The following is a 22,030-nucleotide window of genomic DNA, read 5'->3' on the forward strand; positions in this document are numbered from 1 at the left end:
GCTGACATCATGTTAAACACTATGGATTAAGAATGGGTTGTGTGAATACTTTTGGAAATAAAGTGTAGCTTAAAGAAAAAAAAACAAAAAAAAACTTGTGATCGTGTCTTTCCTATGTTAGGTGTAGATTTTCCTGCACAGCATGATCACCCTGTTTTGACCCCCTACTGTGAACTGCATGCTGCTATGTTTTTTCCAGAGCTTTTAATGTATTATTCACTTTTAGTTTATCTGTGATTCAAGTGTTGAGGGTGATTATTTCTGGGGCTAAGCAAAAAGTTGTCTAAAGTACAAGAAGGAGGGCAGGAGATAAGTCGACTTTGAGACACTTTTTTCCCCCAGCCTCTCAAACAACAATCAGGTGCCTCTACAAAAGGGCTGCAAGGTCTCTTTAATAACAACCAGCCTGCTCAGGTGCCCACAACATTTTTTCTTTGAGGCATCAGCAACCGGTGTCATGCGAACCAGCACTAATAATCAGTTGATGAATTGTTCAGTTGTAGCTCATGTTCCAAAGACAAAAGATCCTGGCACCAGTGCTTTTCTCTATGATTAAAACAGACTTTCCTATTCATTTCAAACAGCCACGTTGTGACAGTGTTGCACTGGAGGATTTATGCACTGCACTTCTCTTTGTTAGTAATTAAAGAAGAAAATATCTGATCCCTCAAGCAGCATTTCTTTACTAGTTCATGAAATATTAATATTAATGGGCGCCACGTGTAAGAACTCACTTCTTGTTTAATTATGCTTAATACAGTAGCCGTAAATATCAAAGTGATAGTAATATAAATGCATATGATGAAATGTCTTCCTCACCATTATCCGGGATACAGAACTGTAGCCATGAGGCTGTGCAATGTCTGTTACCAAATTTGAGACCCACAAATTGTGTAGATTTGAGCCAGTGAACCCAAACACAAGGAGAAAACGTGTCCCTTTCCTCATTACTGACCGCCAGGCAATGTAAAGATACTGTATTTCGAGTGACAGCGTGCCACTTCTTTGTACTGCCATTGTCAACGTCTCAGAGTTGAAGAAGATGACAGGAGAACACTGATTGTCATTTGAGCTTAATGACCACATACTCTGCAGGACCTGCTGCACCATGACAAGATAATTAGCCAGTAAGCCAGTAAGAGCAAATTATAATGACACAGCGCTAGTGCTGTGCTAATGTGCTAGTGATGCACAAGGGTGTTTTCGCTCTCTCTCCCTTTCTTTCTCCATCTCTAGTACCTTAACAATGGTGTGTTCAGGACCAATTAAAAAAAGGAGAGGGCTCTCGGCACACTAAGCCCATCTCTGTAACTCTGTAAAGGCCAGGGCTCGCCTATTGTCTAAGGTATTCAGAGGAACAGATTTATTATTATTCCAATGTAGGCCACCTTCACCTTCCATTACAATGATGGCTGTACGTGGAGAACATGGAGACTGGTGTGAAAAATGAATGAGAAGGAGTTGAAGTGTTCCTGCTGCAGATGCCACATATATTCATGTTGCTGTTCCTTGGAAATGAAGGACACACTGCTGAAATTGAAATGTGTGACTTTCATTATTCTGGAATATTTTGAACATTTATTAACAAGGACACTGACTGAATAGAGGCTGCTGCATTTAAAAACATACATCACACAATGCATCTCATACATATTCTAACATTGATTATGAGACAATTTGTTGGTAGAGGCCATTAATTAGAAGGTGTCACGAAAATCGTTCAGAATCGGTTGGGGCTCGATCGATCTCTTTGACCAGTTTCCATAGATTTCTCTCATTAGTCAGTTGTCTGTTTTGATTAAGGACATTAAAAACTTTTTAATTGGCTCCTTTAAATCACTTAGTTCATGGGTTATTTTCTCTGAGAGTGAAACAAAAAGCGGAAAACATTGGGTAGCTGGTCAGTGAAGTTCTATGCAATCTAATACATGATTTCTACTGGAGTACAGGCTTTTCCAGCGAGTGTAAACTCACAAATGCTCAAGTTCAGCTGGACATTAAGTAATCCCAAATAACAGACTTAGTGGTTTAATGGCATTATGAGCCATACAGAGAGAACCATGGACATACTCCAGGGAAGGCTTCCATTAGTTTAATCCTTTGCCCTGACAGCACCCTCAGCTGGCAGAGCAGTTAGGAGTTGGCCACAGCTCACGTCCATCCATAAAAGTTCCTTCTGCTAGGAGAAGGGCCTAATAATAAATAAAGAAAATGTTTGAATAGTTCAATTTAATAGTAATGTATGCATAGACTAGACTACAGAATTATTACAGAGTATTTGCTCTTATGGAAAGCCCCAAAAGATGAATTTCCTTAATTTTTGTGGGAACAACAAACTATCCAAGACACAGAACAACGCAAAGTGTAGACAGAACCCAAGACAACTGCTGGAATGGCTGTTTTACTTTAAGAAGGGATTTTTTTTCTTAAAAAGAAAGGAAAGTCTTTTTTTATGCCGTCCGATATAAATTAGTTCTCACAAATACGCTACTGTCTAATTCTAATCATCAAAGTCTATAGGTTGATGGTATTGAGATTAATTATGAGTTGAGTAACGGTTTGAGCAGGCGATATAATTTGCAATAATGAGTAGTGCTCATTATTTCTCTTCCATTCAGGTCCTGAACCCTGTGAAAATCATTATGTGGGGGAAATCAGAATGAAGGGGCGCTCTTTAAACCCAAACCCTCCAGGTCTCATTTGCTAATAAAATTCACAGAGGTCACCACCGCAGAAAAGAACGGCGGCCGCTTTGGAAATGTCAATGAAGACAGGGCTATTCTCACTGTCTGCTACCAATCAAAAATGCTCTCGCTGTGAGGGTTAGGCTGTTAATGTGAACAGCCGTGGCCTCCACTCAATTTTCCAGAACTTTCCCTGTGTCCTTTGAAACATGAAAGGAGCCTGATAAAATAACAGAATAAGTTTGGGCTCTCCATATGAAGACCTGGCAGGTCTCTTTGACGGAGTCAAACCGATTCACCCAGAATCATCCATCATGCGGAACACGTTTCAGCCCCGTCACTTTAGTCAGGTGGAACAACTGACCCTTATTATGTTCCCTGGCAGCATCTTTTGTTGCTGCATGCCAATCAAAAATAATTCTTAATGGCTTAATATATCGTCTTAAAATGCAGTACGCTCGATTGCCAATCCATTCCAGGAAATGGGTCATGTAATGGGCCCCATTTGCCTGTTACAAACCCATTCCACAACAGAAACTTTACACATGACTCGCCTATAATTAGCCTTAATTGTTCACGTTATGATCACTTAGGATACAGAAAAGATACATGTAAATATGTCCTCCATCATGATTTCTTAACCTTGTTCATCCAAATCGGTAATTTGCTGAGACCACAAGACACTTCTTCACCCCACAAACATGCTAAATTGAAAATGCTAGTCTCTCATGCCTGGGAATTAATTCACAAATTGATCAGACTTTCTGCTCTGTTCCCTAATCATAATGGCGCTTCTCCTTAAGCTTAACCTAACCTTGCCATTGGTGGTGTGTAAGGTGTGATTTTCACACATAGTTGCGAAAGGCTCAAAAGCAACTGGCTTATGTTCACAATATGATGCCCCTCCCTTCACAACAGCAAATCCCATCTTTTGCTGATGTGATTTAAATTCTGATTAAATTTCTGATGCCCTTCAGTCAGCGGGTGTTCTCACTGCTCATAATTTAAGTGCTTAGCCTTTTTTCCCCCCTCTTTCATTTGGACAGCACATTCGGCACAACAACCAACACTTGTTTTCCAGGTAAGACGGAGGGTCAGTTCATTACCTCCTTATTGCAATGTGATCAGGAAGGTGAAGACTTTGCCATTTAAAAACATCTGCCTTTATCTATATGCAATAGGCAAACTCTTCCGTGTTTAAGAGTAAGCTGTATTGCTTGAAATTGTCACCCTGTGAAGCACCTCATTCTGCCAATCCTTCGCCATTGTCCAGGTGTCATTATCAACCAAGGATGTGCTATCAAAATAAAGACCCTGTGCAACAGTGAGACAAAAATTTTTTTTTAATTTTTCTCCACAACATATTTAGAGCAGATGTTAAGAATAACACAATAAGTCATTTAGCTGGAGCTCCATGTGCAATTGTTCCTAGTAGAATACAAAAACCCTAATTAATCTCAGTTAGAGGCCCTTCTTTCTCTTCCTCTTGCTATTATTCCCCAGAACGAGTCTCAGGGGAGAAACAGAGCAGCAGCCTAGTACTGGCAGCATCCAGGACACCAGCGGAGAAGACACAGTCTCGAACTAGCTAAGATTTACAAACCCCACCCCCCCCACAAAAAACAAAAAAAAAAAACAAAAAAAAAAACAAAAAACAAAAAAAAAAACAGCTTAATAGAATCTGGACATCCTACCAGAAACTTCCACAGCTTCAGTCATTCCTCCCAGAGAGGGGGGGGAAAAAAAAGAAAAAAAAAAAAAAAAAAAAAATCCACAAGTGTCTTTTATTCAAGTGCAACTATTGTCTTTAAAGCTTCTGTTCAAGCCAATTCAAGCCCAAATATGACCGAAGTGTATCCAATTCTCCAAAGCTGAATGAGAACTCTGTGAGATTATTTTATTTATGTATTTATTTTTAATTGCTCAGGACAGATGAGGCTTATTGTAATAGCAGGGCAGACTGTGGCAGTTGTGACGGGGGTTCAGCCACTGGCCTTGGGAGAGGAACACACTGAGGATTGCCCAAGCAGACATACAGAGCCTCAAAACTGGGCTGAACCATACTAAAAGGAGCCAAGGCATGCAATCAGAGCTGCATGGTGGGATAAACAAGGCGTCTCTCCATCCAGACATAGCAATTAGGTAAGGCGCAGACCATCATAAACAACCAAGAGTTTAAAGCAATGCTTGTCTCTTCTTAAGTAACCAGAGAGGGGTTTTTTTTCTTGTTGCATTTCATTTCACTTTTCAGTTGTGGTACTTATTTACATGCAGGCATGGAAATGGGCCAGTTTGGTCTTTGATTGCAGTAAGAGGAAGGAGAGTCCACAGCAGGCTGACATCAAACTCTGCTGCGTGCTTCTCTTGAGTAAGGTCTAAACACTAAACCACAGTGCCTCAGCACCTTCATCACAATGTCTCCTATTGATTCTTTAGTACAAATTTTTGCAGGCACATAATTGAAGAGTGTGCAGCTTTTAGTTCTGAGTGTTATTAACCTCTGTTAAAAAAAAAAAAATCAAAAAACAACTAATTTTAATATCAAGCTATTTTAGTGACATTCACAGTTACAGCTACAAATGTGGTAGTTCATACAGGACAACAAAACCATACTAGAAAAATTTGCATTTCCTGCTAAAATGCAGTGTGGATGCTTTAAAGCTGAAGCTGTATGCAAAAAGTAGCTGAAAAAGCTGAAAAGTTGCAGAAATTGTAAAAACTTTGCAGAAGCAAAGGAACTTTGCTAAAATGGAATAACTTAGCAGAACTGCAATATCTTAGAGGAAACATAATACTTGGCAGAAATACAATAGCATAGCAGAACTTAGCAGAAATATTGTAACTTACCAGAAACATAACTTCTCAAAAATACAAGAATTTAGGAGAAATAGTATAAGATAACAGAAAGAATATATTTAGACAAAAATACTTAAGCATTACAGAAACACTATGATTTAGAAAAATAGTACAACATAGCAGAAATACTGTGATTTACCAGAGACACTGTAATGAACTATGAATATTGTAATTTTAAATTAAGACTATGTTTTAGCACAAATATTATAATTTGGCAGAAATACTATGATACAGCACAAATACTCTGGTTTAGCACAAATATTATAACATAGCAGAAATACAATTATATAGCAGAAATGCTATATTTAGAAAGAAAAATATAATATAGTAGAAATAGTATGATTGAGCAGAAATACTACAATATAGCATAATAACAATGATTTAGCAGAAATACTATGATTGAGCAGAAGTACTAAGATGTAGTAAAAGTACTTTGATTTAACAGAAATACAATTATGGAGGAGTAATACTTTAAAATGGGAGAAATATTGATACACACACACACACACACACACACACACACACATACACAGAGCCTAAAGGTAAGAGTATTTGTGCCATGGAGTGTTAAGAATGTGAGGTCCATATTAGAAAAGCTGGTAAAATCATAAAAGTTTGCAGAATTGTAATAAATGATGAATATGAATTACTGGTCTGTGACAGTGTATTAATTTGTAGGGAAAAAAACATGTTGACCAAGGTGGAATCGAACCCACGATCTTTGGCTTGCAGACCCGTGTCATTACCAACTGCGCCACTGGGAAAGAGAGGAGCCGTTTTGAAAAACAGGGTGATGAGCAGTCAGAATTAGATCCCGGTGAGAGGCGAAAAACGCCGTTTTTTGGAGTTACAAAACGTTGTGTAACTCAAAAACTAGGTGGACTAGAGGCATAATTCTTGTACTGGGTGAATCAGCGGACTTTGGTGTACTTTGACTGCGATTTTCATTGCTCTTTGTACAACCGTCGCTGAGATATGACGAGAGAGGAAACGGAAGACCTCAGACATGATTGGCTGGCTGGGAAGCCGTGCAGGCCCTGATATGTGATATGTGTCTGAGTCCGCACAGAGGATTGGCTGCCTGGCAGAAATATATAGAAATAGTATGATTAAGCATAAATACTACATTTAGCAGAAATACTATATTAAGCACAAATCCTATAAAAAGCAGAAATAGTATATTAAGCACAAATCCTATAAAAAGCAGAAATACTATATTAAGCACAAATCCTATTAAAAGCAGAAATAGTATATTAAGCACAAATCTTATAAAATAGCAGAAATAGTATGATTTAGCACAATAGTAATAAGTTAAACAGAAAAATTGGAAAAGCAAAATGGACAGCTGAAGAAATGCTGAACATGCTGAGGGTCCCTCAAATATACTTGTTAAATGAAAAAAAATCAGCAAAAAAATCTATAACAGCCACACAATCAGAAATATGTACACATAAGGAAACACACATGCACAGAGAGACACACACACAAGATCCAATTCAGTCAACCAGTCTAAATATATTGAATTTGAATCTTAGAATGAGATCATCCCATTAAAAGGCCTTCTCTCTCTCTCTCTCTCTCTTTCTCTCTCTCTCTCTCTCTCTCTCTCTCTCTGTCACACACACACACACACACACACACTGCTGAATTTGAATCCACCAATCAGAGAGCCTGTGCACTTTTTCCCGCCAAAACAGGTGCATCTATTTACACACGCAGCACAGAGAGACACAGGATTATCCGGTTGTTCAGTCTGACGTCACTAGCAGTGTCTGGGTCTAAACTCCGCTGCAGGTCCATATATCAAACGATCACTATGGCATTACTGTGAGTTGAAAAACTGTCTAAAGTCTTTCATCTTTAATAAAATGATCAGCGTTCTGCTCTACCAGGTGTAACAATTGAGTTTAACATCCAGGCATCCATGAAAACGGAATTTATGACATTTAACGGAGTTAGAAGTTAGCCGGGAGTTAGCTCGCTAGCTTCTATCTAAATACAATATAGCATGTCCTGACTGCGGGGTTTTGGAAACAAATTCAAACGTACAGCTCTGTTATCACTTCCAACATAAATGAAGACAGAAAGCTAAACAGCAGTGACGTTTGTAGGGTTACTGAAGTTTGGCTAGCTGGTATATAATGATGTGCTACCTGACCGCTAGCGACACAGCTATGTTAGCATAATATAAACAAGCTAACTTTTTTTCCACTTGATAAAAGTTACCGTGAGTGTTCTCGGTGGTCAGGAACAAATGTAATTGCATGGCAGGATGCTGTAAACGGACCAAACTTCAGCCAGGAGAACAACTGAGATAATCCATCCACAATACGAGGTTAGTCATTCATATACTGCTGCATGGGCTGGGCTGTAGTTACATCCTAAGGTTTTAAAAACTGAGCTTAAATAAATGATTAGCGGTAATAAAAGCCGAGGGAGGTCAACAGTGATCGCTGACTGTTTTAGGAGCTTTTTGAGATCAAATAGAAGAAAATACATAACATTAAACATGTTAACAACACAAATGCCATATTAAACGCAGACTACTTTAGACCCGGAAGTAGGATTCGTCGCGTCATCACTGAACAACCGGATTGCAGTCTATTTCTCATAATGACGACTCCCCTCAAACAAATGACCATAATTTCCTAACCGTAGGGGCTAGAGCGGTCATTCTTACACCGTTTTGTTCAGAAGAGATGGGGGAAATCTTCAAGTGTTGACAATTTATCATTAAAATATGAATTTTTAGAGATATATGACATGGATGACTTGTTGACTTAGAAGCCACGAATTCCCCAATATGCAAATTTGAATGCCTCAGACCACATATATGATTGGCTGGCTTAGAAGCCATGAAGGCCCCAATATGCAAATTTGAATGCCTCAGGACACATATATGATTGGCTGGGAAGCCGTGCAGGCCCTGATTTGAAAATTTGAATGTCTCAGTCCTCACAGAGGATTGGCTGCCTGGGGACCTGGCAGAAATATATAGAAATAGTATGATTAAGCATAAATACTACATTTAGTAGAAATACTATGTTTTAGCACAAATACTATAAAAAGCAGAAATACTATAATTTAGCAGAAATACTATATTAAGCACAAATCCTATAAAAAGCAGAAATAGTATGATTAAGCATAAACACTACATTTAGTAGAAATACTATGTTTGAGCAAAAATCCTATAAAAAGCAGAAATAGTATGATTAAGCATAAATACTACATTTAGTAGAAATACTATGTTTTAGCACAAATAGTATAAAAAGCATAAATACTGTAATTTAGCAGAAATACTGTATTAGGCACAAATTCTATGAAAAGCAGAAATACTATGATTAAGCATAAATACTACATTTAGTAGAAATACTATGTTTTAGCACAAATCCTATAAAAAGCAGAAATACTGTACTATGATTTAGTAGAAAAACTATAAATAATCAGAAATACTATATTTGGCAGAAATACTATATTTTGCACAAATCTTATAAAATAGCAGAAATAGTATGATTTAGCACAATAGTAATAAGTTAAACAGAAAAATTGGAAAAGCAAAATGGACAGCTGAAAAAATGCTGAACATGCTGAGGGTCCCTCAAATATACTTGTTAAATGAAAAAAAATCAGCAAAAAGATGCACAGGGAGAGAGAAGTAAGTTTCTAGGTCAGCCTGGGAGCTGCTGAATTTGAATCCACCAATCAGAGAGCCTGTGTACTTTTTCCCGCCAAAACAGGTGCATCTATTTACACACGCAGCACAGAGAGGCACAGGATTATTGCAGCCTATTTCTCATAATGACGACTCCCCTCAAACAAATGACCATAATTTCCTAACCGTAGGGGCTAGAGCGGTCATTCTTACACCGTTTTGTTCAGAAGAGATGGGGGAATCTTCCAGTGTTGACAATTTATCATTAAAATGTGAATTATTAAAGATATTTGACTTCTAATGCACCATAACTGAGTAGAGCGAAGCAAAAACTGGCTTGACTTGCCCTCAAACAACGCTTTGTAACTCGAAATCTATTTGGAGTATCGATATCATTCTTTCACCGTAAGAGACAGCAGGCTTTGGTGAACAGTCATGGAAATTTTCAGGTCTCTGTGGAAATCCAACAAAAAGTTATGACGAGAGAAGTGGTTCATTTCCAGGGTTTGAAATTTGAAGAAATCTGAGCGACGGACGAATTTCCTACCCTCAAACAAGTCCAACTCATTTCAGAACGGTAATACGTGAGAAAGAAATTCTTGAATTGTGAGCGTCACGAGTGTCTGAAGATATACCGGGACAACCCATACGGAAAAGAAATAGTAAAAACTTATATGTGATTACTCATGAAAGTGGCCACTTTGGCATTACTTTCATACATTGTTTTAGTAAGTATCCAAAACATACAAGATTCATTATATAATTTTTCAAGGGATCTTATATCTGTTTTCACACTTATATGCTTTTCATACAAGTTTCACACAAGACAGATACAAACTTTATAAGATTTATATATATCTTTTCCATATGGGAAGCCTCATGTCTTAACTTTGCTTCGTTAAGGAGATATGATGATTCGAATATGCCTCTCATTACAGAAATGCAGCGGTGATTTTGAACAAACTCTCCATTGACTTTATATGGAGAGTTTTCCGACATTGTGTTGGTCTGAGGAGATTTGCGAAAGTTCTATGAATACCACAACAATGATAGTGACATTTTCGGAAACCCAGCAAAAATACCTATGTTTTGATGTATAATTTGTGGAAGTTGAGTGAAGATTGAGCAAGTAGCAAGAAGTTGTTCGGACATGAAGAGAAGACTGCAAAACCTTCAGTGGCACACTGGAAGCCAAGTGCATAGCAACCATAACAACGCATGTATTTTGTGAAAAATCACAATTTTGCAACTGAAAACTTTAAGAGGCATAAAGGTAAAACGGTAAAAGATTTGAAAAAGCTGAATCATACCTGAATAGCCCAATAATTTGAGAACATTTTAAAGTTTGAATGGTTGTTCTACGTGAAAATATGAGGAAGTAGTTAAGTTTCAGAAACAAGCAAATTTTAGCAGAATTGCAGAGGTTTCCCATTCATTTCAATGGGACAAATTAAGCTTAATATTTTAAAAAGTATAATAGTGAAAAATACCAAAAGACATAGCAGGAATTAGCAGAAATAGCAGAATATTTAAAAATTTGAACGGTGAAAATCGGCTGAAAATTGTGGAAGTAGTTAAGTGCCAAAAAGTGTACGGAAGTCCCAAGAGGAACTCAATGCTAAAGGGCATCTGTTTTATGCTTCAGGTACAAAATGTAGCTTGAATTTTTGGATTAACAATCTGTGCACAGCAGCTATGACAAAATATTGTTTGTGCTGTCAGCGTTAATCTCGTTAAAATGACATTAACTTCATAACCACATTAATACGACAAATCTCCGTCAACACGCTAGCGCGGTTAGCTTGCCGACACGCGGGGAGATCCGTGCTAACTCGCTAACAGATTTGCCGCATTAATGCGGTTATGGCGTTAACGTCATTGTAATGAGATTAACGCTGACAGCACTAATATATTTTCCTTTTGTTTCCATTTCTTTCCCTCTTAGATTACCACTGGATATCACTAATATTTTAACTTTTGATACTGGCTGATGAACAAGTCCAATGTTTGACCCCCCCAAAAAACAAACTGCAGTACACTATAAAATAAAAAAATGACAACCTGATAATCCAGTGAATGAAAAATTAAATATTAATTTCAAGTCTAATGTGGGCAATGAAACAATAATATTAAAAATGACAGAGGACAGTGTCACTGGAGTTTAAACCTCAAAAGAAATCAATTTTCTTGGAAAACTAAAGTAAACCAGAAGCAGTTAAGCATCATTTAAATCATGCATCGGTAGTGGCAACACCTCTGATTGGACCATTTGTGGTTACCAAGAAATTTTAAAAAGGTACCGAGGTAGTAACGCCTTCGGTTCTCTGCTACTTCAATTCCATTTCCATCTTGGCACACCAGGTAGGATAACAATCTTCTCTCTGAGCATGATATGAGAGTAAGGCAGCAATCAGAGGTGAGATAGCTTTTCCACCAGTGTGGCTTTCACCTAAATGCATTTTTACCCATCAACCCCCACTCTAGTAGCCGTAAAACAATTTCATCTGTCAAGCACACTACATTTCCCATCCCTTCCAATGTGGTCAAAGAGGAGAGATTACAATTTTGCGCAGCAGGTTGAGTGCTCACACTGTGAAATGGAGAAAGAGCTGCAACCTGTTAATTAGGCCCAGTTCAAGATGCATAGATAGAAAACAAGCCTGTCTGAAGTGTACTCAGACTAGGAGGCACAATCAGGGACACCGCTTAACCAGACATGGGATTTTAATCAGGTATGTTAAATTTAGATCATGTGCGAGGTGTTAATTTGTAGGTCAAGGCTTTCACTGTAACCTTTGCCCAGCCTCCACGTGTCACGACATTAATCAATTTCGATGGAAAAAAGGAGAGACTTCCCTTCTTTGGAAAGTAATTTCTCTGGGGCAGTTCAGCACACAGCATCCTGATATACACACAAACAGGTCTGGGCACTGGCTGCTTAAAATTAGTGAGGACCTGCTAATTAATTCCCCTTCTGTCACTGGGGGGCCCAGTGCAATCTATCTGTGATGCAGCCTTTGTGAGATCAGGTGTCAGATAGGAGGAGGAAAACAATATCCATTAGTTTGCAATGCTACCTTTGTTAGAAGATGAAAAAAGAAAGAAAGAAAGAAAGCATCATTCCATTAGTCTAACTCTTTAGGTGCCTTCTGCTCAGTGGCAGTGATATGTCTGCATTTCAAATCAAATGAAAAGCGATCAATGGAACATTAAAGAGACAAATTGTGTGCAGACACAAAACGCAGGGAAAGCATTTTAATGAACTTCAATATGTTGCCGACAGATAGAATTCTTCAATTAACATGGATCAGAGTGCGCTGATATCAAATGTTGCTTTTGTTTTAGTTCATGTGCCTGTCCCAAAGATTCTGTGTATCAGATACTGTTGTGGAAACAAGACGCATCAACATCCCACATCAATAAAACTTAAGGGCATGATGTGGGAATACGAGTGAGGAATGCTGAACTATTGTTTTCTCTTCAAATGCTTACAAAATTAAAGAGTAGTACCTGCTCACATACACCAACCAGCCACTACATTAAAACCGCTAACAGGCGATGTGATCGTTTTGTTATAATGCAGGGCTTTGTTTGGAAACCTTGGATTCTGGCATTCATGATGTTTGTCGCTTTGAGACGAAATCATCCATCGAAACACTGTTGCAGACGAGCACCCCTCATAAGACAGTGGGCGCTCTCCACCCCAACACCACATTGCATAAAATTGCCACGGGTACTTGGCAAAAGGACTGAACAGGCCATGCAAAAGTTGAGGGATGCTTTGACACGACGTGTAGCTACATTTACAAGTTATGCTTTAGGTTACATAGGTTATACCTTAAGGTTTCAGTAGGATTTGCAGTTCTGATGTACCTTTTTAATAAACAAGTATAAATCCCGTGTAAGCCCCCAAACTCCCCCTGGAGACTCTGCCCCACTGCCCAGGTCACGAAGACTGCTACTGAAATAAAACTGGGTCAAATGGGCAACCTATCACAACGAAGTATTCTCAGTATGATGACAGAATAATTTCTTTCCTTCACTGAGCTAGGAGCCAGGTCCTTACCTGAGGGCATCCATGGATCTGATGGAGACTTCTCTCTGGTATTGACCTGCTCCCAGTCGAGGTCATCATCTCGGCCTTGGCTGTATCCACATACTGCCAGTGGCTTCTCAAAAGTACAATCGCCTGTGACAAAAGAAAGAAATTTATATGGTTATTCAAGTTTTCCATTAACTTCCTGCTCAAATGAATGAATGTATAAATTAAAGTCGCCTATTTTTTGTCAGCGGTATTCATAATGTAATATGCCAGACAATGAGATGCATTTAAGTGAGACAGAGTGAAGGATTGCTGTTGTAGGCGAGGCACAACATACATTACCATCATTAGCAACACGGCAGTCCAATTTCACAATGACAAGTATGAAGTGTCCAAACTCCATCATCGTTAGGCATTATGTTTCCAAACTACACCACCATCAGGGATAAATTGATTCATTTTCCTTGCCGACCGCAGAACTTTGCTGTTCATGCGCTCTTACTCCACAAAGCCACTCTAATCCTTTTTACAAGCTGCTTGCAAAATGACAGCAAGCAACCATTAGGGCCAGGCTTCACCCGGGCTTGGCGTGTGATTGATGAATACAAATACCCCTTTATTCCTTGCACCTTAAAGGCCACACAAAGAAGTGAGAGTTGAGCTGCCTCCCTCCAAAAGTGCTTTTCAACCCACTCATGAATCTACAAAAAAAAAGAAGAAAAAAAAAAAAGCCTAAACAATATTTGGCTGGAAAGAGTCAAAAACGTGAACTGGAAAGACTATTTTAAAACCACGTTTCGTCATTTTCAGAGACAGCAAAGAAATTACACAGCGCCGCTTCAGATGATTACATTAGGTCTCTGTTGATAACAGATGTACAGCACATTATATACCGCTCCTCGCCAGAAATGAATCCAAATGGCAAATCTGAGAATGTTTGCTGGCACACTGTTAATAAGTTTCTAAACACGGATTACATACAAATTTTATTGCCTCTGGGAATGTCCTTTGAGCCAGAATCTATGCTAGGCCAAAACCAATATCTCATCTCTTACAAGCTCCCTCTGACATTCTGCTGCATAAAGGCTACGAGCTGGGGCTTTTGTTTTCCCATTTATTTCTCTGGTGACATTTACAGTACATGTGCAAATGAGTGGCCAAATGAGGAGAACACAGGATAATTAATACCTAGCTCCACAGGGCAACAGCTGATGATATATTTGTTGCTTTGTCTGTTTTTATGAGGGGGCGGACATAGAAAAGGAAGAGACTGCCAAAGTATCACAGGTAATAAAAAAAATAAAAATTGTTGAGGCATTTTGAGAGCTTGCCCAGAAATTCATTCCCTTGTTAATGAGAGACACAGGCCTTATTTAAGGTACCGGTTCACTAGGATGTACCGCTGTGGTGAGACTGGAGAAAGAAATCTAGCAGACCTAATCATCTGCTTTACAAGAGCTGAACCAGGAAACCTCAAGCCAACTGTGTTGGACCTGCTGCAAGCATGATTTGCAAATGCCTGACACAAATGGGCTAGTGTTGAGAAACATTGCGTTTGCCTGGGTAAATTATGAGATACAAGCTTTTTAAACCCAATTTTTATGGTTTTAATTCGATTTCACGTATGAATCTATACCCAAGGTTTTATGTCAACGTGACCACTGAACAAGAGTTACAGATATAACTACGGTTCTATGAATTGTGGATGTTACAAGGATAGCAAGACTTGCTTACAAGGACTTTGGAGAGACATTAGCATTTTACAAAGTTTGAGAGCAGCTAAGACGTAACAGTCAAGACAGTCAGATATGATAAAGAAAACTAAATACTGTTCATGAGTTAAAACATCAAACCAGAATTAAGCTAAGGTTATTTGAATTTTACAGGAAGGCAACAAGTCCAGGAGATATTACTATTTTGGTCTGTTTAAACTAGATATGTAGCCAAGTGGGCGGCTGTTTGCTAAGAATGAAGTGAATGATATGACCATAGTTTACTCTGACAAGTTTGTTGTTGAATGTGAAGTCACAGACCAATTTAGCTTTAAAAACAATATTCTGATGCAAATGAATTTCATCTTAAGCTTTAGAATTTGCTCTTCAAACATTAGTCATGCATTCAATAAGCAAACAGCAGGTACGTCTCTCAAAAGATGGAACACAGTGACAAAATAGAAGACTGTTCACACAGGGATGTTTGTGAAGCAGAGCCACTAATGTTACTCACAATACCTTTGCTTGCCCTGATGACAGGACGGACCAAAAGTAAGTATGGTTGAACATGTTGACGTTCATGTACTGTTACCGTGCATGATTGGATTAGCTTCATTCTGCTGCGATTGCTTATTTTGCTGTCAGAATGTTCTGAAATAATAAGAATAAAAAAAACAAACAAACAAAAAACAGCTTAATTTGTGATTTTACACTCCTGTATTTTCTCTACAGTGTGTAAAGCCTGTAAAACCTGTACTTATAATTGTTCTGACCTGTAACCCTTTGCCAACACATTATGTGATTAGTGGCTTTTGAATATTGATCCCAAGTCTTGCCTCAAAAAGAAAACTGATAAATCATAAGCTATTTAAATTTCATCCAAAAAGAAAAAGTTACTGCTCATGAATGATAATTTAGACCTTAGAGGGTTTTACTGTGAAGCATCAGTAACAGGTGGCTGAAAACTTCAATGACTAGCTGAGAATCTTGGTGAGCAATACTAAAAATCATTATCGGTACGCTCTTAAGCAAAGCTATTAACATGCATCGGCTCACTTAAAGCTGTTCAGTAACTGATAAAAAGCTGTGGTCGTCCACGACCAGCGACACTGCAAAACTCTAGGCGTACGCAGGCGGTGCTGGAAAAGAGAATGTACTCCATTGCTCACTCAACTTGCACTCTAAATAAATAAAAATGCCTGCGTTGCCAAGATGTAACTTGGAGAACATAACATGATTAACATGATTCTTTGGCTTCAGCGTCACAGGGACTGGCTCCGTTCCATCAATATTTTGACTCGATAGTTCCAAGATCCTTCACTTTGTGCCACCCACCTTCTCACAGCATGATGGAGCTCAAACAAATCAAAGAGGTGGCTTTTATTGGTGTTTGATATTCAAATCGATGGCGCTGACGAGGAGAAAAATATATTCCGAGTCAGTGGGAGAGGAGCGAGGATTTCGAACACTGAAGAAGAAAAAGGCCATTTAAAAGAAGATAAAGTAGAAACCCATTTCTAATTTAATTCTAATGGGTTTATTTTATTTTTTTGTAAATGCCACTGTGTTTAATAATAAATCAGCAGAACTGGGAGGGGGCTGTCTGAAACTTCATCTTCTTCAAAAGACATCATTAACAGCTCCATTAATGATTCTCATGTTGCCCATTTAATTTGAATAACAAAGCCATTAAAAACCCTAAACATCCAGTGCCATACATTTGCAGGTGGATGAAATAAACCATGAGCATAAATACAACTTATATCTATAACACCACTTCACACAAGGATGGTAATCTGTCATTTTTAGCAGCATGTGACATAAGAAGTTTATACAATAACAATTAAAATGACTATAGTTTAAGAATAAATTACAAATATAATGGTAAATAATAATGTAAAGGGGTGATACAGTCTCCCTGCAGCCATGTTTCCTGATTAACGGTATCTGGATTTGATATTTGAAAAGAGCGAGTGGAAATAACCTACACTGCTTTCTCATTGACAATTTCAAGGTGTCATTAGGACAGGGTAACAGGGTGTGGAACAAGCAATGAATCAATGTTAATTGTTTTAATTGCTGCACAAGCCAATTGGTATCATATTCAGTATTGGGAAGTCTCCTATAATGCCTACAAGTTGTTATTGACATGCTGTGAGACTGTTCTTTGCTGATGTGAACATTAAAGCATCTCGTCTTTACATGGCTTCCTTGAATATGTGGCTTGACCACTGTTGATGCCATAAATAAATAATAAAAAAAATAAAAATCACAGAGCACATGTTGAATGTCATCAATACAAGCAAGTGCTTCTGAGTCAACATATTGTAACACATTCATGCAGATGAATGCATCAGTCAATAGCATCATAATAGTTCTTCTCTCTGTAGGAGGTTTATATCGCTGCCAGTGTGTGGCACAACCCCCATATAATCAGCCTCGACAGCTGCTGAAACAGATATCCCAACGAGAGGCTGCCAACTCTCTGAAGGAGATTTAACTTTCAATAAAAGCGTCTATGAGGTGTGCGTAGTCTGGGAGTACAGATGAATGTGCTCCACCCTGTCAACATTCCCCTTTCAAGAGAAGCAGGCAGCTTGAAGCTAAAAAAGGTGGCCCTAGATATGTCATGAAACAATTTATTCCTGAGTGAGAACACACAATAGTCTTTATATTCTCACGCAGAGTGCATTTCAAAGAAATCTATCCATCTTTTCCTGGACTGAGCCAGAGGCCAGAATCAATACCTCAACCCCTCAATGCTAGAGCCAATTTCTCCTAAAGATTTTCAAGTCAGACTTAAAAGGCCTTTTGTTAGTGCACCTGTAACAAAAGTAAACTTTCAGCATTAAAAGCTCTGTGTGTGTATGGAAGTTTAGTACTGTACTGAAGCACTATGCGCACATTGCTGTGATTGCAGGCGAAGGAGTGTGGGAGGGTCTGCGAGGGTGATAATGCAATACTGAGACAGTACATCTGTGGTAAAGCATTAAATACTTGCAAAAATATATACATTTTTTGAATACAGCTCCACAGTGAGATTGTACACGGCATTCTTGTGTTATGCTACATGTGTTTGTGTGCAAGATCAAAACTCTTTAGTCTGTTTATTCTGATTGGACTGTCTTTATTACTTGGCATCAAATTCTGGGAGGCTAATATGATTGTGACAGATGATCCCAGTCTCAGACTTCGTAAATATTCTTAATAATCTATTACCTTCAACAATTATTATGCATCCAAGCTTTGTTTAATTGTATAAAAACTAAAAGTGAGAAGTGGTGATTTTCTAGGCTTCTGAATGTCAGATTGTTGCTTGGTAAGCCAAGAGTGTCCTTGTCCTAAGGCACAGGTGTCGAACTCCAGGCCTCGAGGGCCGGTGTCCTGCAGGTTTTAGATGAGTCCTTGATCCACCGCACCTGATTTAAATGGCTAAATTACCTTCTCAACATGTCTTGAAGTTCTCCAGAGGCCTGGTAATGAGCTAATCATTTGTTTCAGGTGTGCTGATCCAGGGTGAGATCTAAAACTTGCAGGACACCGGCCCTCGAGGCCTGGAGTTCGACACTCCTGTCCTAAGGCGACTGATAGAACTCTGTAAGAAAACTGAGAATTGTTCCTTTAAAGTTAGTTTTGTGGATTTTACTTCTGTTTGTTAAGTTTTTAGCAGGACTGTATATTAACAAATTTCTGCTCTGCAATCTTGACTTGTATATACCATGTTGCAAAGCAAGCACATTGCCAATTGTGCCATTATGATCTAATTCATCAAACACAATATCCTCCCAGAGAGGATAGCGACCCCTTTTCCAGCAACACCACCGGTCCAGTCCCAGTGGCAGATATCATTGCCGCAAGACCTTCTTAGCCCCTCTGCCAATTCTGCAATTACCAGCTTTCCAACCTGTTCTGTCATGCCAGGAAATCACAGGTCTGCCCTTCGCCCCAATCTGCCTGAATGTCTGCACTTGTTTTAACAAACATCTTGTCTGCTGGCATCCCCGCAGACTGAAACCAGAAGGCAATCTTGGGTAATTTAAAACCAATGTCGACTATCTTCCTCCAACGCGGCCAGTTTAGAGCTTCAGAATCCTGCTGCTAAACCCCTTAGAGACTGATAGGCCTTTTCACTCTGGCCCTATTTCACTTATCTATTGGCAGCTCCTGCCAAGTTCTATCTCTGCGCTGAATTGCATGTATATATACACACACACACACTATCTGTTTGGAGACTTTGAACTGTGGGAAGGGATTTAGACAATCAATCTCAATATCATTATCAATCACGTCTCGCTGTTCACCACATTGATTTGGGGGGGAAATAAAGAAGTTGGAGTGTAGATTTTCCACTGATAATCTGCCCAAAGAAGCCAATGTGCTTGTCAGCGATGTTTTGCAAAACAAAACCGACAACCCACATCTACTGCAAACGAACAAAACTTTCTGTTTTTCGTTGTCCTGATTAAGACAAGCTATGAACATTTTACTTTGAAAATACCATTCAGAAATTCATTATTTAAAAATAAATCTTTGGCACTATGTTTAGTTCAAAAGGCTCTCGTTATAAAAACTTCTTTGGCTTCTCTGCATATTTTTTTCCCTCCTTGTCAACCAAATATCAACTTGATGAATGTGCTTTACATCAGGGGTACAACATAGTTCCTGATCAAATCCACCCTTGTGTGCAGATAGATGTACATTGAAGATGACAGGCAGCCTTCTCCTTAGATATGCTAAATTTTGACAGATGATTTTCAAGCTGCATGCCAGCACAGGGCTTGACGTTCCCTTCCACTGCGCCTGTCAAGAACTTCCAGTAAATGACTTCAAATCCATCTCCATTCTGTAAAACCTGCCAGGCACCAATTAAGATGAATATGGATTCTAACTCAGAGACATGGCAGATCCTTATTGTCATTTTCCCCTAAGTAATAAAAATGAGGACTTCAGGTCTGTCTGCATGGAAGTACCCTGTGGTGATAACACCAAACATTATGCCTTTTTTCTTCCCTAAATTGAAATCTGAATCACAGATACCAGAAGTTTTAAGGGAGGCTAAGGTTAACTTAAGTTAAGAGATAGCAGAAAAGCCCACAAATATTTAGTATCAGATTCAATCAATTCTGGAAGAAGACAAGTACCTGCTGCGCGTGGCATTTATTTTACACCGAGTGTGGCTTCATTCCAACTCCGACAACAAGTTAACAATGGCTTCTCTTCCAATTGTTCCCAGCATCCTCATTTTTGCTTCCAAAACAGAGAGAACTACAGTCTGTCTCAGTGCCTCAGCCCTCCTGAGAGAGAGTGAGAAATAGGCTTTTTCCTATCCTGCTTAATGCCTGTTGATGCACTGAATGAGAGGGGGAAATAGGCTTGTTTGGCTCCCTATTTTCTGGTGTTCAACATGCTCCCTGAAATGATACGGTGACAGAGCATAAAAGGCGCTTTATTAAAATCACTGTTTATATTTGTTGCGCTGGTTCAAACCACAGAGGAGAAGCAGCATCGTGGGTGATGAGAAGCTGTGAAAAATGCTAAGACTTTATTTCGCAGATATCGTGGATTTAAAAAAAGGAAACAAAGAAACATGCTGCTCTGTCTGAATGCTTTGCCCATTGTCGATGTGTATCCGCTGCTGCAGACTTGTGAAGAAGGTTTAAAGTGGAATTAACCCTCTGCATTGATTCACCACACGGTTTTGGCTCAGTACTGTAAGACTGGAAATTAAAACTTCCTCCAGCTTGGTTTCACATTTGATCCAGGTGTGATGGACCACTGGTCTGAGCTTCAATCAATGGGGATAGTATAGGAGGTAAATTCTCCTTGGTTTACAGCAAAAAAAGAGGCCCTTCGGAGGAGAAAAGGAATAAAATCCTAGTCTGTGTTCAGTGTTAAAAACCCCTTGGCTCGCTGCAATATCCCACAGTGGATGACCCTTTACACCGAACCCCTTCAATCCTCCCAAAACCTACTAAGTCAACAAACCTTTGAATTCTGCCTGAATAGTGCAACAAAGAGGATGAAATGCTAATGTCAGTATCAGTAGCTTTCCCCTGTTCTCACAGAGTTTCCCTGAGTCTAATTTGTCAAACATGCAAGTAACAATGCCAGAAATTAGCCCAAAGGGAAATTTCCTCCAGAGGAGAGAATGATTAAGTTTGATCATGGAATAAACAAGAACATTAACATGCTTTGTTAGTTTTCCAGAACTGGAACAAATGCTTGTTTTTATGTGTAGAGGAGGGAATAATTCAAGGTTGAATGTCAAAGAATTAGGAAATCACTAAAGCTAATTAGAAAATGTAGAAGAATAAAAGAAAGGTTGAATCAATCCCTCTTGAGAAGGAGGGAAAATCTAGGCCACGAGGCAACGCTTGTGCATTCAGGCAGACTTATCAGCTTGATGAAATATCATTGCTTTGCTCTGCGTCGTGACATATCGTCAATCACGCCATACGCAGCGCGTTTAATCCCTCGCCGCACAACCACGTCATGCTCCGAACCCCTGATTAGCATGTACGCAGGCGGCGCACAGGTGGAAAGCTGATGCCTGCCCAGGTGAAAGGTTACGGCGAGGATCTGAGCTCTGCCTTGACAGGTGTGGCTGAGGAGATTTAAATCCCAGAGGGAGCTTTTTCAAAGTGCCATCTTAGGGTTTTCACTCACAGACTTCAAACACATTCGGACCCTTTGTCTCTCTACTGAAGCCCCATAAATCAGGCACCTGAAAGGAAAGACTCACGGTCCAGCTTAATCCTCTTGGGTCAAGGGGGGAGCCAATATCAGGCCAGCTTTCAAAGCATCCACCTTGTTCTTGTTGTGCTTGGCAACAGGAGGGCTTAGTGTGGATCTCAAAACAAGTGGGAGGAAACACGTCTTACTCTGTTTAACTACAGTCTGAGTTCTTACAGACATGACATTTAAAACAATGCAGATAATTAGACGAATAGAGATCACCAACAGCAGTTACCATGACATTTCTCTCCTATATGAAAAACCTATATGATGCACCTGAATTTATCCTGGGAGCTTAAAGCCATTTCTGTAAATGACAGTACAGCTGGTTTCCACTGTGTGAAAATGC

At 39.1% G+C, this 22,030-nt stretch overlaps 1 protein-coding gene across 4 annotated transcripts in view; it reads right to left on the reverse strand.

Annotated features, from left to right (window-relative positions):
* The window catches only part of LOC309693838 (receptor-type tyrosine-protein phosphatase mu), a 170,196-nt gene that overhangs the window by 116,460 nt on the left and 31,706 nt on the right, over positions 1-22,030 (reverse strand). For all 4 annotated transcript variants that reach the window (XM_082513415.1, XM_082513413.1, XM_082513414.1 and 1 more), the window contains exon 2: positions 13,259-13,381. In XM_082513415.1, coding sequence (XP_082369541.1) covers positions 13,259-13,381 — 123 coding nt within the window. The remainder of the gene's footprint in view (positions 1-13,258; positions 13,382-22,030) is intronic.

The sequence above is a fragment of the Aulonocara stuartgranti genome, assembly GCF_965226115.1.
Source record: "Aulonocara stuartgranti genome assembly, chromosome: 18".
NCBI classification, from domain to species: domain Eukaryota; kingdom Metazoa; phylum Chordata; class Actinopteri; order Cichliformes; family Cichlidae; genus Aulonocara; species Aulonocara stuartgranti.